This window comes from Thalassophryne amazonica, chromosome 14, assembly GCF_902500255.1.
Source record: "Thalassophryne amazonica chromosome 14, fThaAma1.1, whole genome shotgun sequence".
In the NCBI taxonomy this organism is placed as follows: domain Eukaryota; kingdom Metazoa; phylum Chordata; class Actinopteri; order Batrachoidiformes; family Batrachoididae; genus Thalassophryne; species Thalassophryne amazonica.
The window spans coordinates 86,054,994-86,075,746 of record NC_047116.1 but is presented as its reverse complement, the minus strand read 5'-3'; the positions used below and the strand labels follow the sequence as shown (position 1 = coordinate 86,075,746).

General features: G+C 40.5%; 1 protein-coding gene across 1 annotated transcript in view; it reads right to left on the bottom strand.

The window, feature by feature from the left end:
- The window catches only part of parp4 (poly (ADP-ribose) polymerase family, member 4), a 65,113-nt gene that overhangs the window by 40,252 nt on the left and 4,108 nt on the right, over nucleotides 1-20,753 (bottom strand). The window contains exons 6-20 of the mRNA XM_034186077.1: nucleotides 19,317-19,415; nucleotides 17,610-17,793; nucleotides 17,236-17,377; nucleotides 16,799-16,941; nucleotides 14,798-14,929; nucleotides 14,033-14,119; nucleotides 13,177-13,341; nucleotides 12,261-12,307; nucleotides 10,457-10,538; nucleotides 8,087-8,224; nucleotides 7,820-8,009; nucleotides 5,100-5,170; nucleotides 4,773-4,960; nucleotides 4,406-4,505; nucleotides 1,160-1,330 (exon numbers count right to left, since the gene is read on the bottom strand). Of these exons, the coding sequence (XP_034041968.1) occupies nucleotides 1,160-1,330; nucleotides 4,406-4,505; nucleotides 4,773-4,960; nucleotides 5,100-5,170; nucleotides 7,820-8,009; nucleotides 8,087-8,224; nucleotides 10,457-10,538; nucleotides 12,261-12,307; nucleotides 13,177-13,341; nucleotides 14,033-14,119; nucleotides 14,798-14,929; nucleotides 16,799-16,941; nucleotides 17,236-17,377; nucleotides 17,610-17,793; nucleotides 19,317-19,415 (1,939 nt within the window). The remainder of the gene's footprint in view (nucleotides 1-1,159; nucleotides 1,331-4,405; nucleotides 4,506-4,772; nucleotides 4,961-5,099; nucleotides 5,171-7,819; nucleotides 8,010-8,086; nucleotides 8,225-10,456; nucleotides 10,539-12,260; nucleotides 12,308-13,176; nucleotides 13,342-14,032; nucleotides 14,120-14,797; nucleotides 14,930-16,798; nucleotides 16,942-17,235; nucleotides 17,378-17,609; nucleotides 17,794-19,316; nucleotides 19,416-20,753) is intronic.

The window sequence follows — 20,753 nt, the reverse complement described above, 5'->3', positions numbered from 1 at the left end:
GACCTTTTGTTTTCTTTGAGGAGAATGGAATGTCTGAGAAAAGTCAGCCAAGCACAGCAGTGCTAAGTCTAATTAGCTAACCGTCCTTGAAGAGGAACGGTAAGATCCTGGGAAAGCAGATGTAGCCGGCTCTGTTTTGACTCTGTCGAAACACCAATAGTAATAGCAGGAGGTGGTAATGGTAGAAAATGTTTTTTTTTTTTCCAAATATGCTTACATCCACTTCAGAGATTGTACATTGTGTAATTTGGGAGATATTTCATATAGGAAGTGGGTGTCTACCAAAAAAACCCCCACCCCATGCAAAAAAGAAAACTGCAATATATACTGTAATTTTAGCATCTTTCAAAATATTAGAATGTAATTGTTTTGACTTCATGATTAGTTTTGATGAACCCTGCATTGAACACAACATTCAAGTTTATGATATACAATGCTCTTGACTTGGTAGTACTTGTTTTAGAGAAGTCACAAAAGCTACATAAGTACTGATATTATTACAGTGATCATGCAATTACACATGTAATTTCAAGTCACAGCATGGCATGTTGTAGTAAATCAAGTGTCATGGCCAAGCCAAAAACAAGGTCTCAGGCTAAAGATAAAATAAAACCTTTGACAATGGTTTATGTTTTTAAAGTTTTTGAAGAGCATGGCCTCCTCCTAAGTTCTGTTATTCACACAGTGTTACTGAAAAAGTAACTTTGACAAGTTACTTTTTTAGTTTCTTTATACAGTTACTTTATGCAGTTACTTCATTAGCAGCTTTATGCAATTACTGTATTAAAATCTCCTGAAAACTTGCAACTAAGTAATGTAACTAATAAGGTAACTAGTAATCTAACTTGGTTACTCTTAAGATTGAGCAATCAGCAAAGTAACTTATAGTTACTTTTACTTTTCTGAGTACTAAATCTTAAAAATAACCAAGTTAGATTATGAGTTACTTTATTAATTACATTCAGCAGCTGCTGACAAGTTGTCCGCAGCTGCTAATGAAGTAACCATAAAATATAACTGTGTAAAGTAGCTAATGAAGTAACTTTTCAAAGTTTGCCAACACTGTCCGTTTGTGTGTTGGATTGTAATACATGTTTATGTCAGATTTAAACAGAAATGGATTACATTTGAATACAGGAAATAATTTGCATCTCTGTACCTGAGTGCAGTGCGGCACAAAGCCATACACCAGAGTGTGACAGTCAGTGAACAGAGCGTGCAGCTGTTTGGGTGCTTGCACCGGCGTGGGTGCTGCTGGGTTGAACTGCTGCCACTTCACGGACACTGAGCTGCAACATGGAGACGCCATTCGATTCACCTGACGAGTCACCTGCAAACAGAGGGAACAGGGGCGGACAGAGGAATTCAAATGAGCTCTTTGTGAGATTTTACAGTTGTTGTTTGCATTAGAACTGTAAGGCATTACAGGAAACCTGTCAGTTAAAAAAAAAGACTGAATCATATTTTGTGGATTATGTCACATGCTCGAATGGGTGTGGACTTTTACAAAAACACATGTCACAGACGTTTAGATGGACACATAATCACACCCATCTGATAAAATGATTTAGGAATACTTTTCATTTTTTTCTGCCCACGCAAACATATTGCATTTTCTCAGTGCAACTCTGTCAACACAATCGACATAATTTATGCCTGTAACAATTACTTACTAATGACCGCAGTCACAAAGCTGGGTGACAGAAACAGAGGAAGCGATGAAATTTCATATTTCAAAATGACTTTAAGATTTAAGATTACTTGATATATTTATGATAATGGGATTTGAGTTTGTGTTGTTAAATGTATCTGTAGCATGGCCTAAGCAGAGTGTCACCCCTTAAGAGTCTGATCTGCTTGAGGTTTCTTCCTCAATACATCAGAGGGAGTTTTTCCTTACCACTGCTGCCTGTGTGCTTGCTCTGGGGGTAGGTAATGTGTATATACACTCAACAAAAATATAAACGCAACACTTTTGGTTTTGCTCCCATTTTGTATGAGATGAACTCAAAGATCTAAAACTTTTTCCGCATACACAATATCACCATTTCCCTCAAATATTGTTCACAAACCAGTCTAAATCTGTGATAGTGAGCACTTCTCCTTTGCTGAGATAATCCATCCCACCTCACAGGTGTGCCATACCAAGATGCTGATTAGACACCATGATTAGTGCACAGGTGTGCCTTAGACTGTCCACAATAAAAGGCCACTCTGAAAGGTGCAGGTTTGTTTTATTGGGGGGGGATACCAGTCAGTATCTGGTGTGACCACCATTTGCCTCATGCAGTGCAACACATCTCCTTCGCATAGAGTTCATCAGGTTGTCAATTGTGGCCTGTGCAATGTTGGTCCACTCCTCTTCAATGGCTGTGCGAAGTTGCTGGATATTGGCAGGAACTGGTACACGCTGTCGTATACGCCGGTCCAGAGCATCCCAAACATGCTCAATGGGTGACATGTCCGGTGAGTATGCCGGTCATGCAAGAACTGGGACATTTTCAGCTTCCAAGAATTGTGTACAGATCCTTGCAACATGGGGCCGTGCATTATCCTGCTTCAACATGAGGTGATGTTCTTGGATGTATGGCACAACAATGGGCCTCAGGATCTCGTCACGGTATCTCTGTGCATTCAAATGCCATCAATAAAATGTACCTGTGTTCTTCATCCATAACAGACGCCTGCCCATACCATAACCCCACCGCCACCATAGGCCACTCGATCCACAACATTGACATCAGAAAACCGCTCACCCAGACGACGCCACACACGCTGTCTGCCATCTGCCCTGAAGAGTGTGAACTGGGACTCATCCGTGAAGAGAACACCTCTCCAACGTGCCAAACGCCAGCGAATGTGAGCATTTGCCCACTCAAGTCAGTTACGACGACGAACTGGAGTCAGGTCGAGACCCCGATGAGGATGACGAGCATGCAGATGAGCTTCCCTGAGACGGTTTCTGACAGTTTGTGCAGAAATTCTTTGGTTATGCAAACTGATTGTTTCAGCAGCTGTCCGAGTGGCTGGTCTCACACGATCTTGGAGGTGAACATGCTGGATGTGGAGGTCCTGGGCTGGTGTGGTTACACGTGGTCTGCGGTTGTGAGGCTGGTTAGATGTACTGCCAAATTCTCTGAAACGCCTTTGGAGACGGCTTATGGTAGAGAAATGAACATTCAATACACGAGCAACAGCTCTGGTTGACATTCCTGCTGTCAGCAGGCCAACTGCACGCTCCCTCAAATCTTGCGACATCTGTGGCATTGTGCTGTGTGATAAAACTGCACCTTTCAGAGTGGCCTTTTATTGTGGGCAGTCTAAGGCACACCTGTGCACTAATCATGGTGTCTAATCAGCATCTTGATATGGCACACCTGTGAGGTGGGATGGATTATCTCAGCAAAGGAGAAGTGCTCACTATCACAGATTTAGACTGGTTTGCGAACAATATTTGAGGGAAATGGTGATATTGTGTATGTGGAAAAAGTTTTAGATCTTTGAGTTCATCTCATACAAAATGGGAGCAAAACCAAAAGTGTTACGTTTATATTTTTGTTGAGTGTATGTATGTATACAGAGGGTGGGCGTTTATAAGCTTTGCTTCTGCTCACCCCTTTTTGGTCACACATGTCACTGTGGAATTGTCTTGTATATCAGTTTTTTGTTATTGACGAGTTGTATGTCAAATAAATAAGTTCAAGTTCAACGGGAGCATTTGCTGCGATTTTTGTTCCTAGTTGAATAACTTGATTATGTCTGGCTGAGGGCACAGCTCCTTTCTTTTAATTTTGGGCAGGCTGCCAGGTCTGCACTTTATAAGCCATTTCCATCTTAATGGATATTTGGCCTTATTTTTATTATTTCATTGGTATTATTTCTCCCTGGTGTCACAAAAATAAATAAATAAATAAATAAAAACAATTCCAGATTGGTGGGGGTTCTGTATTGTTGTCGTGGAAAAAGTGATTTCTCAGTGTTGACGGTATTGTGTAATCCCTATTGTGACAGGTTTGCATCAGGGATGATGAAATACATCCATCAGTCTGAACCATTTAATCACATTACAGTATAAGAGCACAAAATCAGATACAACGCTAACACTAGACCTGTAAATCAAAGATGTGAATTAATCTCATTTCAAACTATGACAATAAAACTTTAGAGTTGTCTGCCAGTGCTGCTTTTCTAATTGGAGTTGATGTGATTAATACAAAGTGAAGCAAACCATTTGTATACTGAAAAACAAAAACACATCCATCAATATAATGGTTCTGTCAATACAAACTACTTGGTATGTTCTTAAAAAGAAACAATGCAACAGAAACTCAAGAAAAAAAAAAAAACATCCACACTGTGGGACCCCTAAACCACAGCGAGACAGTCTGCAGATTATCAGTCTTACCTTTTCGACCCAGTTGTGTTTGGTTTTTGTGTCAAAGAATTCATAGGCTCCGCCCCCTGCCTGGGCAAGGGCTCTCAGCATGTGCCGATTGGCTGTTGGGCTGAGGTAATAACAAAAAACAACAACAAACAAAAACAAAAAACAAGACAAAGACATTTTTAAAGAATAAAAAGTAGCAAAATAGATGTTTGTCTATTTATGCAGCAAAATGAGTATTACAGAAGAACTCAACAGCGTTTAGATGTTGGGAAATTTTTTTATGATTTTAGGGTGGTGTTGGGCATTTTATTCAAACTGGGATTGAACCATTAACTAAGAAAATCAAAAGCCAACCTCATGTGATTGTGACCATTCAAGCTGTTCAGACCTGAGGCCGCAGGTGAAGAGGCGTGTGTGCTGGACGCCGTCTCTGAGCAGCTGGAGTGTGAGCTCAGCGTTCTGGATGTGACCATCTGACAGCAGCAACAAGTTACGGATGCCACGAGACGGCGGCAGAAGGCTGAGAGCTCGCAGGGGGCGCCACAGCTCAGTGTTGGCTCGTACTAGAGGGGACGACTTGAAGCGCACAGAGACAGAGAGTGAATTCAAGCATTGAGAGGAGTAGCAGAGAAAAATACTCCTTTATGTCCATGAGAATACAGAAACTTAATCTGTATTAAGATATGTGTGTGTGTGTGTGTCTTTTGCCTCTCACCTTGATGAAGTTTTCAGCTGCCTGAAAAGATGTGACAAGCGGTTCTGCTTTCACAAAAGCTTCTGTGTGATCTGTCAAACAAAGTTTGAAGAAAATTACCAACTATGTCGTTGGGTTTTCCTTTTTCTACATCTTGAACACACATTGGGTTTTCCTTTTTCTACATCTTGAACACATACTGATGATAAAAATGATATGAAATGATATACTATGATATAAATGTCCTACAGTCACAGCTGAATGAGCTACTTTAAAGGTATAATCCATATTTACTATTTACCTGCAGAAAGGTACTTCTGAGGCTTCAGAGATGTAATAGGGACTAAATTACTCAGAGACCCCAAGTTTCATCTTCATTCAGTAATACCCCCCCCCCCCCCCCCCCCGCCACACACACACACACCACCAAACAAAGATCTAAAATCCTATTTTGTCCCCAACAAACTGCTCTCCTGTTGTTGTTTTTGCTTGTCTTTAGGTTGATGCGTTTTGCTCAGGCTCGCCCAAGTGAATCCAGTACAGACCCCCAATAGGATTTGTTTGTCATTTTTTTCATGACTAATATAAATGAAGCCCAAAGACATACTTAGTGACTTGGAAATGTTAATGTAGTGTTCATCCCTGGACTCATCTCAAGAAAACCAGCTGTAAATATAATTCTTATATTTAGAATAATTTGCCCCACTCCCACCTTTTTTTGGAATGTATTCCAGCCTTTAAATGCAGGAATGGAGGTATATTTACAAATGAAATGAAGCTGACCACACAAAACATGAAACATCCTGGGTTCATACTGCCTGCAATGAAATAGAAGTCAAAGAAAATGTAAGGATACTTTGTTTTTTTTATTAATTTTATTTTTAAATTAATTTTATTTGCATTTTCCACATTGCCCAAACTTGAGGTCCCATGGGATAAAAAAGCTTTTAAACCTACCATCCCTGGTTCTCAAGACCAGGCACCTAAGTGACTCTGCTTTTTTTTTTTTTTAGATATTTAGGTGTACCTTAGTATACACTAGTAGAGTTCCACCTTAGATTTGGAATGTATAATAGAAGATAAATCTTCCTGAATTTTCATGAATGAAACTGGTCAGCTGATTCTTGAGATATTGTGCTAACAAGGGTGGCAATGACAATATCTTGAATATCTCACTGTGACCTTGAAACTGACCCCAATGCCACTGTAATCGACTAGTGTCAGCGGATCACCCATGTACACCCTTGTGCTAAATATGAATGAAATTGGTCAACTAATTCCTGAGATATGGCGCTAACAAGTGAAAAAGGAAGGAAAGACAGATGGATGGACGAGCTGATTGTTAGATCCCCCCGTATTTCATACTGGGGAGATAAAAATGAACCCAGGTCTACATACAACATGAGATAAAAATCCTCATCTACAACACAGTTGTCATGCCAACCCTGCTCTACACATCTGATACCTGGACCCAGGGGCGCTGCCAGGTATTTTGGGCCCTGTGAAAAGAAATCTTACTGAGCCACCCCCATATTATTTTGTCAGTATTAAAACTGTATTTGGGGCCTGTCTCTGCCCCTGTCAATCATGGGCCCCAAGAATCCTTCTCCTTGCCTGAACCATCCACCGCCGCCACCTGAATACCCTCGAGCGATTCCACCAGTGCTGCCTGAGGAGTATCCTCCATACCAGGTGGAAACACTACTGTACCAACATTAGCATCCTGGCTGAAGCCAAGCTCGAGAGCATTACGGGAGTCATTATCAGAAATCAGTTTCGATGGGTGGGTCACGTCGTTAGAATGGATGACAGCTGACTTCCCAAGCAGATCTACTCCCAGCTGAGCGAAGTAAAATGGTCCAGAGGAGGGAAGAAGAAATGCTACAAGGGTCTCCTGAAGCACAACCTCAAGAGCTGCTCCACTGACTGGAAGACCTGGGAGGAATACGCAAGTGACCAAGCCAGCTTGTAATAATTTCTAAAAAAAACGTTTTTCATGTTCTCATTATGGGGTGTTGTGAGTAGAATTTTGAGGGGAAAAAAAAAAAAAGAATTTACTCCTATTTGAAATAAGGCTGTAACAAAAAAATTGGAAAAAGTGAAGCACTGTGAATACTTTCTGGATATTCTGTATCTTGCATTTCTTGTGTGTCTTGCACAATTCTTTCTTGTGAAAGCTAGTTTCCGTTCAGTTCTGCTAAACTGGCTCTATAATTTATGATTCTGTTGACAAAGGAAAAAAAACATACCTAATACACTTCTGTACCTGTAGCGGAAGCATTTTGCAGCTGGAAGAACATAGTCATCTTGGGCCTGGCTGCTTCATCTGCGTCAGTTCAACTTGATGCTTTATAGGCAAATTTACTGACTACAAAAAAAAACCACTTCTTTCATCGTCCACAGTCTAAATAGCAATGTGCCTGGCTCAAGAACACCCGGCTGTTAAAAGTGGCCCGTCTGTTTGTAGGCATATTAAATATAAATATTCACTCTGTGAATGTCCATGAGCGGCCCAGCCAGAGCTCAGATCTGAAACTGATTGACCATTGTGGATTAAGGCTGTAACACAGCAAAATGCAGAAAAACTGACGTGCTATGAATACTTTTTGGATGCACTGTAAATCTGCATCAGGAACGGCACCCGCTGTAAAATCGGCGCCAAATCTCTATGTGGGTCTGTGCTGGATTCGCTGGGGCGACTCTGCACAAAACAGGGTTTGCTCAAAGCAACAAGAACCAACCTGTGCTGAAGATGATAACATTGACTCTGAGGTTGCGATCGAGGGTCTTCAGGACTTGTAGGGCGATTCTGCGAGCGTCGCGGAGAGTCTCTTTGCACATGGATCCAGAAGCGTCCAATAAAAAGACAACTTCATCAGACGTCGATTTGGAAGTGATGTCAAACTCTGGATAGAAAACTAGCATACAGGCCTGGAGGAGAGAGAAATACACACTGAGTGTGTGTGTATATGAGAGAGAGAGAGAGAGAGAGAGAGACTGAGACTGACCTGGCTGTCTCTGTCAGGATGATTCTCCACCCACATTCTTGGTAGGTGGATCTCAGAGAGAGTGATTGACAGCTGGAAACCATCTGGACCCAAGACCTCTCCAGGAAGCACACTCACAACCGCCTTACAGTCCGTCCTCTATGGAGTCGTACCAGCACACACACACACACACACACACACACACACACACACACACACACACACACACACACACACACACACACACACACACACACACACACACACACACACACACACACACACACACACACACACACACACACACACACACACACACACAAAAATTGCAGAAAAAATGACAAACATGAGAAAGGGGAGGATTCCAAATATAAGTAATGATTATCACCACAGCCAAAGAGGAACTTTTTAAAATTCGCATCCATCTGTTGGTTTGCTGGGACTGATGTCAGAATTACTACAGAACTATTAAAGTCATTTCCCATTACTTGATCACAAATGTTTTGTCTAAACCTGAAAGAAAGCATTGTGGCTAATCTGCAAATAAGGGTAGAACCAGGAAATGCTATAAATGTTTTTAACATGGAGATGTCAACATAAGGCGTTAATGCCAGCTGTCATCCTAAACCTGGCTGAAAAAGTTGGACACGTGGTGGAACAAAATTCTTTTCTATGTTGGAGGGGATGAAGGAAAACAGAGTTTTTTAAAAAGAATTTTATAACATTGCAAGATGACTGGCAGCCATATTTTTATGTTGTTACATGTCTTTCAGCTGCCCCCAGTGGCTCAAGGACGCCACAGCGGATCAAGTACAGATCTGCATGGGGATTTAGCACACGTTTTACTCCTGATGCTCTTCTTGACACAACTTCATTTCTGCATGTGAAACACACACAGCCCCTCATCTTACTGAGGACTCCCGGCTGAGCACTAATCAGGACCTGCTGAGATCTGACGGGATCAGGTGTACACAAGCAGAATGGCTGCAAGGACCAGATTTTCTATAAAACCTGAAATTTTAGTAATTCTGCAAATTATTTTACAAGAAAATTAGAATAATCAATTTGTTATTACAATTATACCAAAGCAATTGGATGGCATTTTATTGAGAAGTTGTTTCTGGAAAGATAACCTTGCATGTTTTAAACAGAAATCTCAATTCTTTACTTTGACCTTAATTTGAAGATATTTATTTATTTAATTATTTATGTCAATATAAAATGTTTATAATGTTTGTCTATCTAGATGTATCTAGATGTATGTACAGGTTTTCTAAAAGGAACTTTTAATGGTTCACGTTCTGGACTTAGTTTTCTGACCTCTAGGTTGCTGTTCCTTCCAGTGTTTTCTCCAACGCGTAGTATGTCTTGTGTTTATCTTTGGTGGTACTCCTAGTGATATCTCCTCTGTGTTGTTATGCTCCTTGCGCTTTTATTTTAGTCCTGCTCCGGTTGCATGTTGCTGGCTTTACTTCCTTGGAACTCAAGTTCTGGGTTGACGTGCACTCTTGTTTCCAGATTAACTGGATTGTACACTATTTAACCAACATGACTGCTTCACTCCAGTGCCAGATTGTCTCATGTGCCCATTATTATTGCAGAGCCATGTGGTGTATGTTTTAAATGCACATTAAGACTCGCTTGTGTCCACGCAACATGTTGATTTTATTCAGCGCACATCTGTTTCATGGCACAGTGTCGATAACATTGCCCATCAGTCACTACTGCCCACTGGAGCATTTTAAAAATATTTCACTTTCCTTTGCTTCAAATATGCAATAAATCTGTTTCTGGCAGATGGCACATGTGATATAACCTTCTTACCACCCAATCAGGTATTGCTAGCCACATAAGCAAACACATTTTTCTGATCACCATGGCTGTTTTCTTTCTGTTCGCCCAGACTGTACAGGTGTGTAGACAGAAGGGATGGAAGGGCCCCTCGTAAGAGTAAAAGTCCATTTTTTTGAACATATAGTAATAATAATGAGAATTAAAGTGTTTTAACAACTAAACATTGTTCAATCACTATTACTCAGGACTAAAATGTTCTAGTTTTACTACTACAATGCTGAAATATGTTAAATTGATGGGAATAAATAATACATGAAAACATTATGAAGCAGCTTGGACTGAAGTTTATTTTTTCCTTAATGCATGGCAAAGCTGTTAAACTGTCAAACATATACATCGGACTGACTTTAATTTGCTTGTTAACATCTTTGCTTATTTCAACACAGATGTCATTAAGTTTGGACTGCACTGGTGTTCTCTGCTCAGGGGTCTCCAGTTGTGCAATAGCCATTACAGAACGTGCTCAAACCAAATACAATATGTAAAAACCGCTACAGAAGGAAAGTGAATAAAAAGCATAACAAATATGGAAAATACCTTCATCTTGATTTTGTGAGTGATGCACTGCAGGTTTGTGATCTCATAGGGCATCTCAATGGACATGTCCAGAGTGAATTCTCTGGGGGGAAGAGCACAACACTGAACTTCTTATTTTATTAAATATTACAGGATGATGACAAACTCTGTAGGAGCAAATATTTGGTGGGTTCTTGCTAAATCAGACAAAAAAAAAAAAAATTATAACCAGAGCTCCTAATGGCCCCTATCTTGATGATGCATACTGTGTGGTGAGATGGGCACAGTACAAGTGTATTTGGGGCATGTCAAACTCCTCTTTGCCATTCACATGCCAGCTAATCTGAGAGCAAAAATAAACAGAAGGGCACAAAAGTCTCTGCATTTGTCACCTGCATGTATTTCGGACAAAACATGAATCAAACCAACCAGACTGTCATCTGTCATTACCTTTAAGAGTGGTATGTACTTCACCCTGGCACACTGCTATTTAGATGGTTTGCTTAAGTGAGAGGTTTTCTGGTAAGGAAATGTACCAGCACACACAGCGTTGAGCTGTGCTAGCATGTCATTTATGTGAACAGCCACCAAAGCACCATGAGGCGGAGTAGTTGAGAACCTACTCCTTAAGACACCTCCTCATCCTCCATCTGAGTTCACCTGATCACCTCTAACCCATCTTGGGCAGACAGTTCTATTTTGGTGTTCCACTGACATGGAACCCAGATAAGAATAAAATGTGATACGAACCACTATTATTAAAGTTCTGGCCATTATCTTGAGTTATTTTTACTTTTATTTCATTTTTAAATTTTGTTTTCCATTGGGTGTCATTCTGCATTGATATAGTAACATGCATCCCTGTGTGTACAAGCAGAGCATATGTGTGTTGTGAACCTGCTTATGTGAGGTATCTGGGTCCAGGTCACCATGGCAGCAGACCAAGCAGCTCATTCCACACTGCCCTATCCTCTCCCAAGTCCTGTAACTCTTCTAGAGGATCCCAAGGTGTTCCCAAGCCAGCTGGGAAATATAATCCTACCAACTTGTCCTGGGTCTTCCCCGGGGTCTCCTGCCAGTTGGATGTGCCTGGAAGTTCTCCTTCAGGAGACGACCACGGGGCATCATCACCAGGTGTCAGAACCACTTCAGCTGACTACTTTCCATGTGAAGGAGCAGAGGCTCTACTCAGAGTCCCTCCCGGATAGTCGAGCTTGACACCCTGTCCTGGAGTGTAGACCCAGATACTTGATGTAGAAATCCCATTTCCGCCACTTGTATCCGCGATCTAAATCTTTCAGTCATTACCCAAAGTTCATGGCCATAAGTGATGATAGGAGCGTAAATGGACAGGTAATTTGAGAGCCTCGCCTTCTGGCTCAGCTCCTCCTTCACCACGATGGACCGGTATAGCGTCCGTAAAACATCAGACAATGCATTTGAATATTGTGCGATATAAATGCCAAAAAAAAAAAAACCTTGGTGCAATTTGGTCTCTGGCGCAATCATTTTCTGCTGCCTCACAGCAACACTGTGCATGCCCACACAAGTATACATCCTATTTACACAACTTGTGCGCAGGGTGTGTATATGGCAACTGGGTCTGCTGGAAACTAGCAATGACACTTGAGCCACGTTGCGAACTTTTTTTTGCATCTGATGTAAGAGAGGGCCCAATGTAGTCACCTAGTTGACAGTAAACTAATCACTAGATAATACCAGTGACTGCAGTAAAAGGCAGAAACATTGTCCCAAAAATCAGATATTATTGATGACAAGTAACCATTAAAAAGCATAAAATGATGTATATTATGCATTTTCTCACCTCGTACTTTCTCCCTGATCAGTCACACGTACCTTTTCCACAGTGACCTGTGGGAAAAAACCAGGATGACTTCAAAATTGATACTGTAACATAACAGGTCTTCCTGTGTTTTTCCTTACAAACAATTGCCCACAATGTAAAACAGAATGAATCCTCTCACAATGTATAACAAAAACAAACTAAATATTAGACCTCAGTTAATGATTACCTATCTGATAAACAGCCTTATGCAGAAGCCAGATATATTGAGTATAATCTGAAAATAAAATGTTGGACTGGTACCACTTGAAATGTGCGGGAAGTATTTTTGTGTTTTTTAAACCATTAAACACCCGCTGTAAAAAAGGAAAATATTTGTTTAAATAAATAAACTGAACAAAGTTCCCTTAGTTGAGCACGTACATCTACCAAAGTTCAAAATGCCCAATTTTACCAAGATAAAGAAAAGATTACAAAATTTCTGAGTTCTTTTTTCAACTTCATCCACAAATTTCTCAAGTTCCAGACTCGGTCAAGCGTGACGGCTATTGAAAACTAGTCTCATATTAATACGAATAATAACAAAGTTTTAAAGATCTTGGCACTGCCCCCTTCTTTAATAATAATTCATAAATTCTTCATCCAGACCACACCAAACTATTCTCACTAATATTAATTAATACTGGTTGACGGCTTTTCTGCTCCAACTGCTAAGAACCCAACAAGCACACAAACAGTCCTGGGTGACAAAATAACCACGTTTGTGGAGGTAATTTTTTTCTTTAATAAATTAGTTGCTGTGATTAAAGATACTGCAAAAAATGTAGGTCACCTTTCCTTCATGTTTTACCATGAAATGTTTTACCTCGTAATCTTTGGCCCCAGAAGTTGGTTTATCCAATACACTGAGTGGGAATCGGGCCTAGAGTTTCCTTACCTGGGTGGTCTGGTTGAGGGCTGCGCTTTGCTGCCATGGAGCCACACTCCCAGGCAGGAAGAAGAAAACACTCCCATCCTTGATGATAAGCTCGGACACAAAGGTGACTTTAATGAGGACAGTTGCAGCAGGAGGCAGGTTGCCCACACTGATCGTGAAGACGTCCTGCAAGGGGCATAAAGATGACATCACATCCACTGTAATCTGATGTCATGATGAAGCATTCCAATCCCATGATGAAGCATCCCAATCCCAAAAACTACTTCCAGATTTATTGCAATGTTATTATTATAGAATTTGTAGTAGTAGTATGAAATATTGTCTTCAAAAGTGTACTTTTAATATAGGGGTGTTGTGGGGGAGCGGTCAGATTAGAGTAGCGCGTTACTCTAATAACTGGTTAAAAGTCCTATATAGATGCTAGGATCTGTTGATGGTGGTGCTTATTTCCAGGATTCAATAGTGTGATGTGAATAAAAGTCCATAACTGCCCTTGGATTGGACACCAATCTGATTAGGTTACCTCCCCAGCAAAGGCGGGTGCCCATTTACAGCTAAATGAACTGAGACCATGAATATGAAATGTCTTGTCCAAGGACATAAACAGGTAATGTGAGCAGGAGTCAAATCTAGGTTTACATTTTGGCAGGCCAGCTCCTTATCCACTGAGTTACCTGCTCCATAGACACGGTTCAACATTGGTTAAATAAATTCAAAAACAACAAGAATAATAATCCCAATAATGGTTATTAAAAATACTGTAAGATGTTTTGGCACGATTCACCAGTTTAACAATGCAAAATGTCACATTGCTGAGGTGACTCATATCAGAACATGGACCAGCTCTTTGACCTACAGGGGCATCCTGGTCCATGAGGTAAGCTCCATGACCTTTCTCTATAGCCTTCTTGTACTCCTTCCGGGCCTTTTCTTTCTCCTCCACCTGTAACCCACACAGATAGAAATCAATTCAAATTGCTCACTTTGATTCTGCTATAGAATGTCTGTTATATAATTCATGTACGACAAGTTTTTCACTGTACTGCATAACATGATGAGGGGAAAATGGACCCAATCACGAGACAGACATGCAACCTTAGATTTTAGTGATTAATACATTTGAGCTTAGTAGATAAACTTTGCTTTTCTTTTTTTAGGCAGTAATTATGTGTTCACAATATGGTCAACACCCACAAGCCACCACAATTCCACTTAATCTGTTTATTCAACAATTATGTGGTCAGCACAATGTGGACATGAAAACAATCAGGCAGATATGTGGGACATCAATCCCAAGGTTTAAAGAATTTGCTCACAATTGTACGAATTTCATTTTCCTTACGTCTTTCTGATAAAATCATTTTGCCAATTACCGTTTCATCTCTTCACTATATGCAGCTTCATTGCAGTAGCTATCACAGATGTTTGTATTTCCAAATCCACACAAATATTAGTTTTCATCCACTTGTGCAGCTCAACACAGTATTACTCCTTTTCTATCAATGCTTTGATGAAAACAGTCATTAAACAGTGAAAATAAACCATGATGTGCCTAATATAAACCTGAAGAACAATAGTCAGGTGTAATGTCAAATAAAAACCACAGCGTGGTTTGCGTTACCTGTCCCACCACATGTTTCCCATTGATGAAGGCTTCAAAGCCACACACTGCTGCAGAATCATCCAATGGGAATACATACTTTGCCTCAATGGGAACAGAGCTCAGATTGGTGTATTTTTGGAAGATGATGACCTGGAAGGGGTTAAGCAAAAAGACAGATTTACAGATATTTTAACTTAAAAATACAGGGATATGGCACAGAGGTGAGTGTTGAAGCACCAAAATATTCAAACAACAGACAGTGTCAGCTGCACATAATATTTAGTATTTGCAAAAATGCCATTAAAAGTGTCTGGTAGCATGGAGTGGGACCCTAAAGGGGTCATTACAAGTTGACTGCTGATGAGGACCTCATTCTGTAAAATCAAGCCCCTCATCAGCAATCAACCTGTAATGACTCGTGGATAGTGGCGCCATCAGATGACTATGAGGCTAAGGTAAGTGGCTAACTGTATAATCGAATGTTTAAAAATTGCTTTACATTTAGTGAGGTAAACGCGCCCCCTCCATGCTAGCAGAGACATACATTTTTGTCTGTTCAGTGCTGCAAAGAAGTGGTTTACTGTCAGTTGTTTTTGTTGTTGTTTTTAGCTTTCCCCACCATTACATTATATAGCCAGTTAGCCTATGATGTCTTGGCATTCTAAATCAATACAACACAAATTAAATTAATTTTTAATCCCAAGTAAAAAGATGAACCCCACAACTTCTAAAAATACAGCCTGGGTTAAAAAAAACAAACATTGAACCTCCCATTAAATATGCTTTTATCGGGAAGTATAATCAGAAGATACATAAGTGTAATCTGCAGTAGCTGACAAAGCAAATATATGGAGGGGAAAGCACTAATTGTAACTATGCCAAAATTATATACACAAATGTCTTCTAGCTCATGTTAGCACCATCTTGACTGTCACAATGGAAAGTATGAAGTGCACATACATGTGGATAATGTCCAACTCAACTTTGCTATTTATATTTGCTATGTGTGAAGTGTGAGTTGGGCTGAAAATTGTAGTATTTAGTCACTTAGTTAGACAGGTCTGGGCATAACATGAGACAAACCAATCAGATTTTGATCAGGCATTCCCTTTAAGACACAAGGGTGCCAGTACCTCGTCCACTGCTATTTAGATGGCAACCTGCTCAGCAGGGGTTGGTGAAGTTAGACTTTACACATGTGAGCCACTTTAGGGGGACTCGTGTTGTGATTTGGTGCTATATAAATAAATTGAATTGAACTGAATCTCAGAAATGAGAGATTTACTGCTGAAGAAACAATTCTGTCCACAAACCATTCAAAGCATGCAAACAGGAGCAGCACTCATCAACCACAACTCCCTGAGGTGAAGCAATAGAGAACCTCCCGCAATACCTCCTCCCCAACCTGATCTTTTTCCGATCCCACAACACACGGGGAACCCCAATATCTCTAACATTGTGCAGGTTGGTCATGTAGGAACATTTAGGGAGGTGAAATCTACAGGTTAGAGAGGCCAGACTGTGCCCAGAGGCTCTTTGGTTTGATTCCCTGTAAAATAGGCAAATTGTCTTTGGCTAGGTTCTTAATTCCCTAGTTGTTCCTGGAATGTGGTTGAGCACTTTGCATGACAGCATGCTGACACTGGTGTGCGATGTGCGAGTGTGTATGAATGGGTGAGTTGAAGGCATTACTGAAAAGCACATAGAGTATCTGCATTGGATGGAAAGGCGCTATAGAAATGCAGTGTTTTGCTTCATGTGCCCAGTTTAACACTCTGTTTATTAAGTACCCTCTCAATACCAATTATTAGACCTTAGACACGTATTGGATTTGTGCTCTTTACACAACACGTTTTTGCATCTATCGTCAAGATAGAGCCATAATACTCATAACCATGTAGGCTGGTTTGAAGCTCCAGCAACATGCTGAACTGGGCTGTCCCAACTGCATGTACAGGGATTTTATCATGTTACAAAAAATAAATAAATTACAGACATTGTCAGACAGATTTACTGTACCTGAGAAAGCATATCCATCAGTTTACACTTTATATTGACAGCCTGCAACGGGAGCTGCTGTCCGGAGCTGTCCATCAGTCCAGCCGCCACATCATCCAGAGGGTCCTTACTGGTTTCAACACCATCCTCATTAGAAGAGAGCACTGTGGATAAAAAAGTACTGCTATTTGCTTCCTGTAATCAAATAAAAAAAAAAAAAAACCTGACATCTCAAAGCAAATGCAAAATCACATTCTGTAAAATATTTAATACCCACAAATTTGGAAAATAAGACTTGATTGTCCCTTGAGTGTGGATTGCTTTGTAGTTTGAATTTAGCTCACGTAGGTTTGCATCTTTTGACACAGGTGACTCTCTGCAGAGCCTCCAGAAAACCTGGCAGCATTAAAATTCAGCCAACCTGAATTTCTTGTGTGACACAGAGGTACAATACACACCTTCACCAGAAGAAGGTGCAAACAGCTCCACGGGTGTGTCCATACTACGGTTAAACTCCCTCAACTCGTCGCCATCGACGCTGAACTGAACAACGTATTTTAGCTTCACCTGATCAGGACTGTAGACCACAAACTCATCATCCTGCAGCACAGGATTTTTAGATGTTAGAGTACACAGGTTCTGACACAGATACAATTCAGAAACTTGACAATATGTAGCAACTTTGCATGCATACACAGGCAATTCTATGGTAATGGAATTACAATGACAGCAAAGTCTGGCCATATGTTAGATACCATTCAAAATTTGGAATGATTGCAATTCCATTACTGCAGAATTACCCATATCTACATTTATTCATAAACACACTTACCTCAAAATCAGTGTGAATTCTGGGGGTGCTACAGCGCCCGTGCACACTGTGGTATCCCTCAGGGGCCTGGGTCAGTGTCGGGTCCTTTTTGTTAACATTTTTGCATTGACCCAAAGCCACATCACACACCAAAAGCAGCCGAGAGCCATCTGTCTCACTGGGCTTGGAGTATTTCAAACTGGTTCTAAAACAAAGAATCTTTTACTAGGCAATGTGACTTTGTCATCTGAAAACACTGACGGCTCTGTCACTTGTCCGTGTGGTAGCTGAAACAAAGTTATGTCCTTCATGTTATTTTTTCCACAAAAATAGTTAGAATAGTTACCTCTGGTTATGAGGTTGACATTTGTCTGGCTGTATGCCTGTTAGCAAAATAGCTCAAAAAGTAACAAACAGATTTTAATGAAATTTGGTCAGCATATAGATAATGTTCCTGGAAATAAATGATTCAGGTGATCCAGAATATAGGGTATCTCAAAAACATTTATCCAAAAGTACTCTGAAATATGAATACCAGGGAATGGTTTTACTGGGAAATAATGTTTTTGTTTTTTTCATTTCAGGAACCCTAAAGTTTGTTCTGCCAGACATTACAGTCCAGAAAAATGCCACAGTTGACCCTAATTCAGAGAACACCAAACAAAACAGCGGTTCAGGTCCAGCGTAGGTATCAAGGATTCTTTCACACAGCTGATGCACCAAATCGAAAAACAATTAGTGGAACTGTTACTACGTTTTCCACTGTGGGAACTGTGTGCAATTTGAACAAAAGACACAGTGGTAGAAGAAGAACTGGATGTTCAGTGGAATATGTGGATGCTGTGAGAGAGTCAGTTGGGTGAAGTCCGAGAAAATTCATTTGGCTTCTCACTGCAGAAACTAACATTCATCGTTGTTCTGTGCAACGCATCCTAAGAGCTGACTTGCATCTCTTTCCATTCAGTCTCAGAGCAAACTAACTCCCCAGCAAATGGCAAGGAGACTTGAATTTGCTAGGTGGTTTTCTGCAAAACTGGAGATGGATGATTTGTTTCTTAGGAAACTCAGATGAGAAGGTTACATTGATCATGTGGCGTAAAACATCAAAAAGGAAAGCCTGAACTAAAAACTGTGCATTGGGGAGAAAAATTACATGCTTCAGTCACATGGTCATACAGAAAATGTCTGATAATATTGATTGGTTTTTCTGTGCTGTCAAAATACATTTTTTGGGTACATTTTTTGAGACACTCTGTATATTCTGGAACCCAAAAGAATATATGGCACATACTCGTCTCCTTCTAGCATAGTCACTCGTCTTTTGAGAGCTACCTAATTGACACAGATTTACTATACTGTTTGTATTTCTTAATAATATTACACACCGTTGACTTCCCATGTCTGGGACACTAAACATCAATGCAGACGTCTCAGATGAGAACGAAAAAAACTTTTCAAGAGTTAGCAAAGGTCAAAGGAACAAAACCTTTAGAGAGCGGACAGAAAGCTGTTCCATCAAGGATTCCAGCAGATAAGAACACAACACCCAGCGACTGTTCGTTCAAGGCAACCTGTTACTCAGGTTGCCACTGCTAAAACACCAACGTTGGTCACTATTCATACTCCCATCCAGTAGACAGCAGCGTTCTATGCATTTTGGGGTGGGGGGGAATTGAAAGAAAGTAGATATATTTCATATTTTCTATATATATGTATTTCTGAACTGACCTCATTGAATTACTAAAGTAGATTCCACTGCCGAGCATCCCAACATCTGTTCTCTCTATCCCATGATGCTTCACACCAACATGGGGCAGTAGTAAGCCACTAAAGAAAAACAAAAGAAGAAAAAATACTGGATTGATCATAAATAATTCCCTTGTGCTGTGTAAACTGTGGAAGGGCATAATTTTTTTCTATATGTTGTGTGTGTGTCTATATATACGTATATATATATATATATATATATATATATATATATATATATATATATAGACACACAGTGAGACAAATAAGTATTTGATCCACTGACAAGTTTGCAAGTTTTCCCACCTACAAAGAATGGAGAGGTCTGTATGTTTTATCGTAGCTACAATTCAACTGTGAGAGACAGAATCAAAAAAAATTCAAAAAATCAAATTGTATGATTTTTAAATTATTAATTTGCATTTTATTGCATGAAATAAGTATTTGATACAACAGAAAAACAGACCTTAATATTTGGTATGGAAACCTTTGTTTGCAATTGCAGAGGTCAGACGTTTCCTGTAGTTCTTGACCAAGTTTGCACACTGCAGCAGGGATTTTGTTCCACTCCTGCACACAGATATTCTCCAGATCTTTCAGGTTTAGAGTTCAGCTCCCTCCAAAGATTTTCTATTGAGTTCAGGTCTAGAGACTAGCTAGGCCACTCTAGGACCTTGAAATATTTCTTACGGAGCCCCTCCTTAGTTGGCCTGGCTGTGTGTTTGGGGTCATTGTCATCCATCCTCCCTTCAATATGGTGCAGTTGTTCTGTCCCCTTTGCAGAAAAACACCCCAAAAATGAGGTTTCCACCCCCATGTTTCACAGTTGGGACGGTGTTCTTGGTGTTGTTCTCATCCTCCAAACACAGGGTTGGTCTCACCTGACCACATGACCTTCTCCCATGCCTCCTCTGGATCATCCAGATGGTCACTGGTGAACTTCAAATGAGCCTAGTCATGTGCTGGCTTGAGCAGGTGGACCTTTCTGCCCTGCAGGATTTTAAACCGTGACGGCATCGTGTGTTACTAATGTAATCTTTATGACTGTGGTCCCAGCTCTCTTCAGGTCACTGACCAGGTCCTCCTGTGTTCTGTGCTTTCCTTAACCCACGAGGTGAGATCTTCCATGGAGGCTCAGACTGAGGAAGATTGACAGTCATCTTGTGTTTCTTCCATTTTCTAATAATTACACCAACAGTTGTTGTCTTCTCACCAAGCTGCTTGCCTGTTGTCATCCGAGCCTGTGCAGCTCTACAATTTGTCCTTGGTGTCCTTAGACAGCTCTTTGGTCTTGGCCATGGTAAACAGGTTGAAGTGTGATTGATTGTGTGAACAGGTGTCTTTTATACAGGTAACAAGTTCAAACAAGTGCAATTAATACAGGTAAAGAGTGCAGAACAGGAGGGCTTCTTAAAGAAA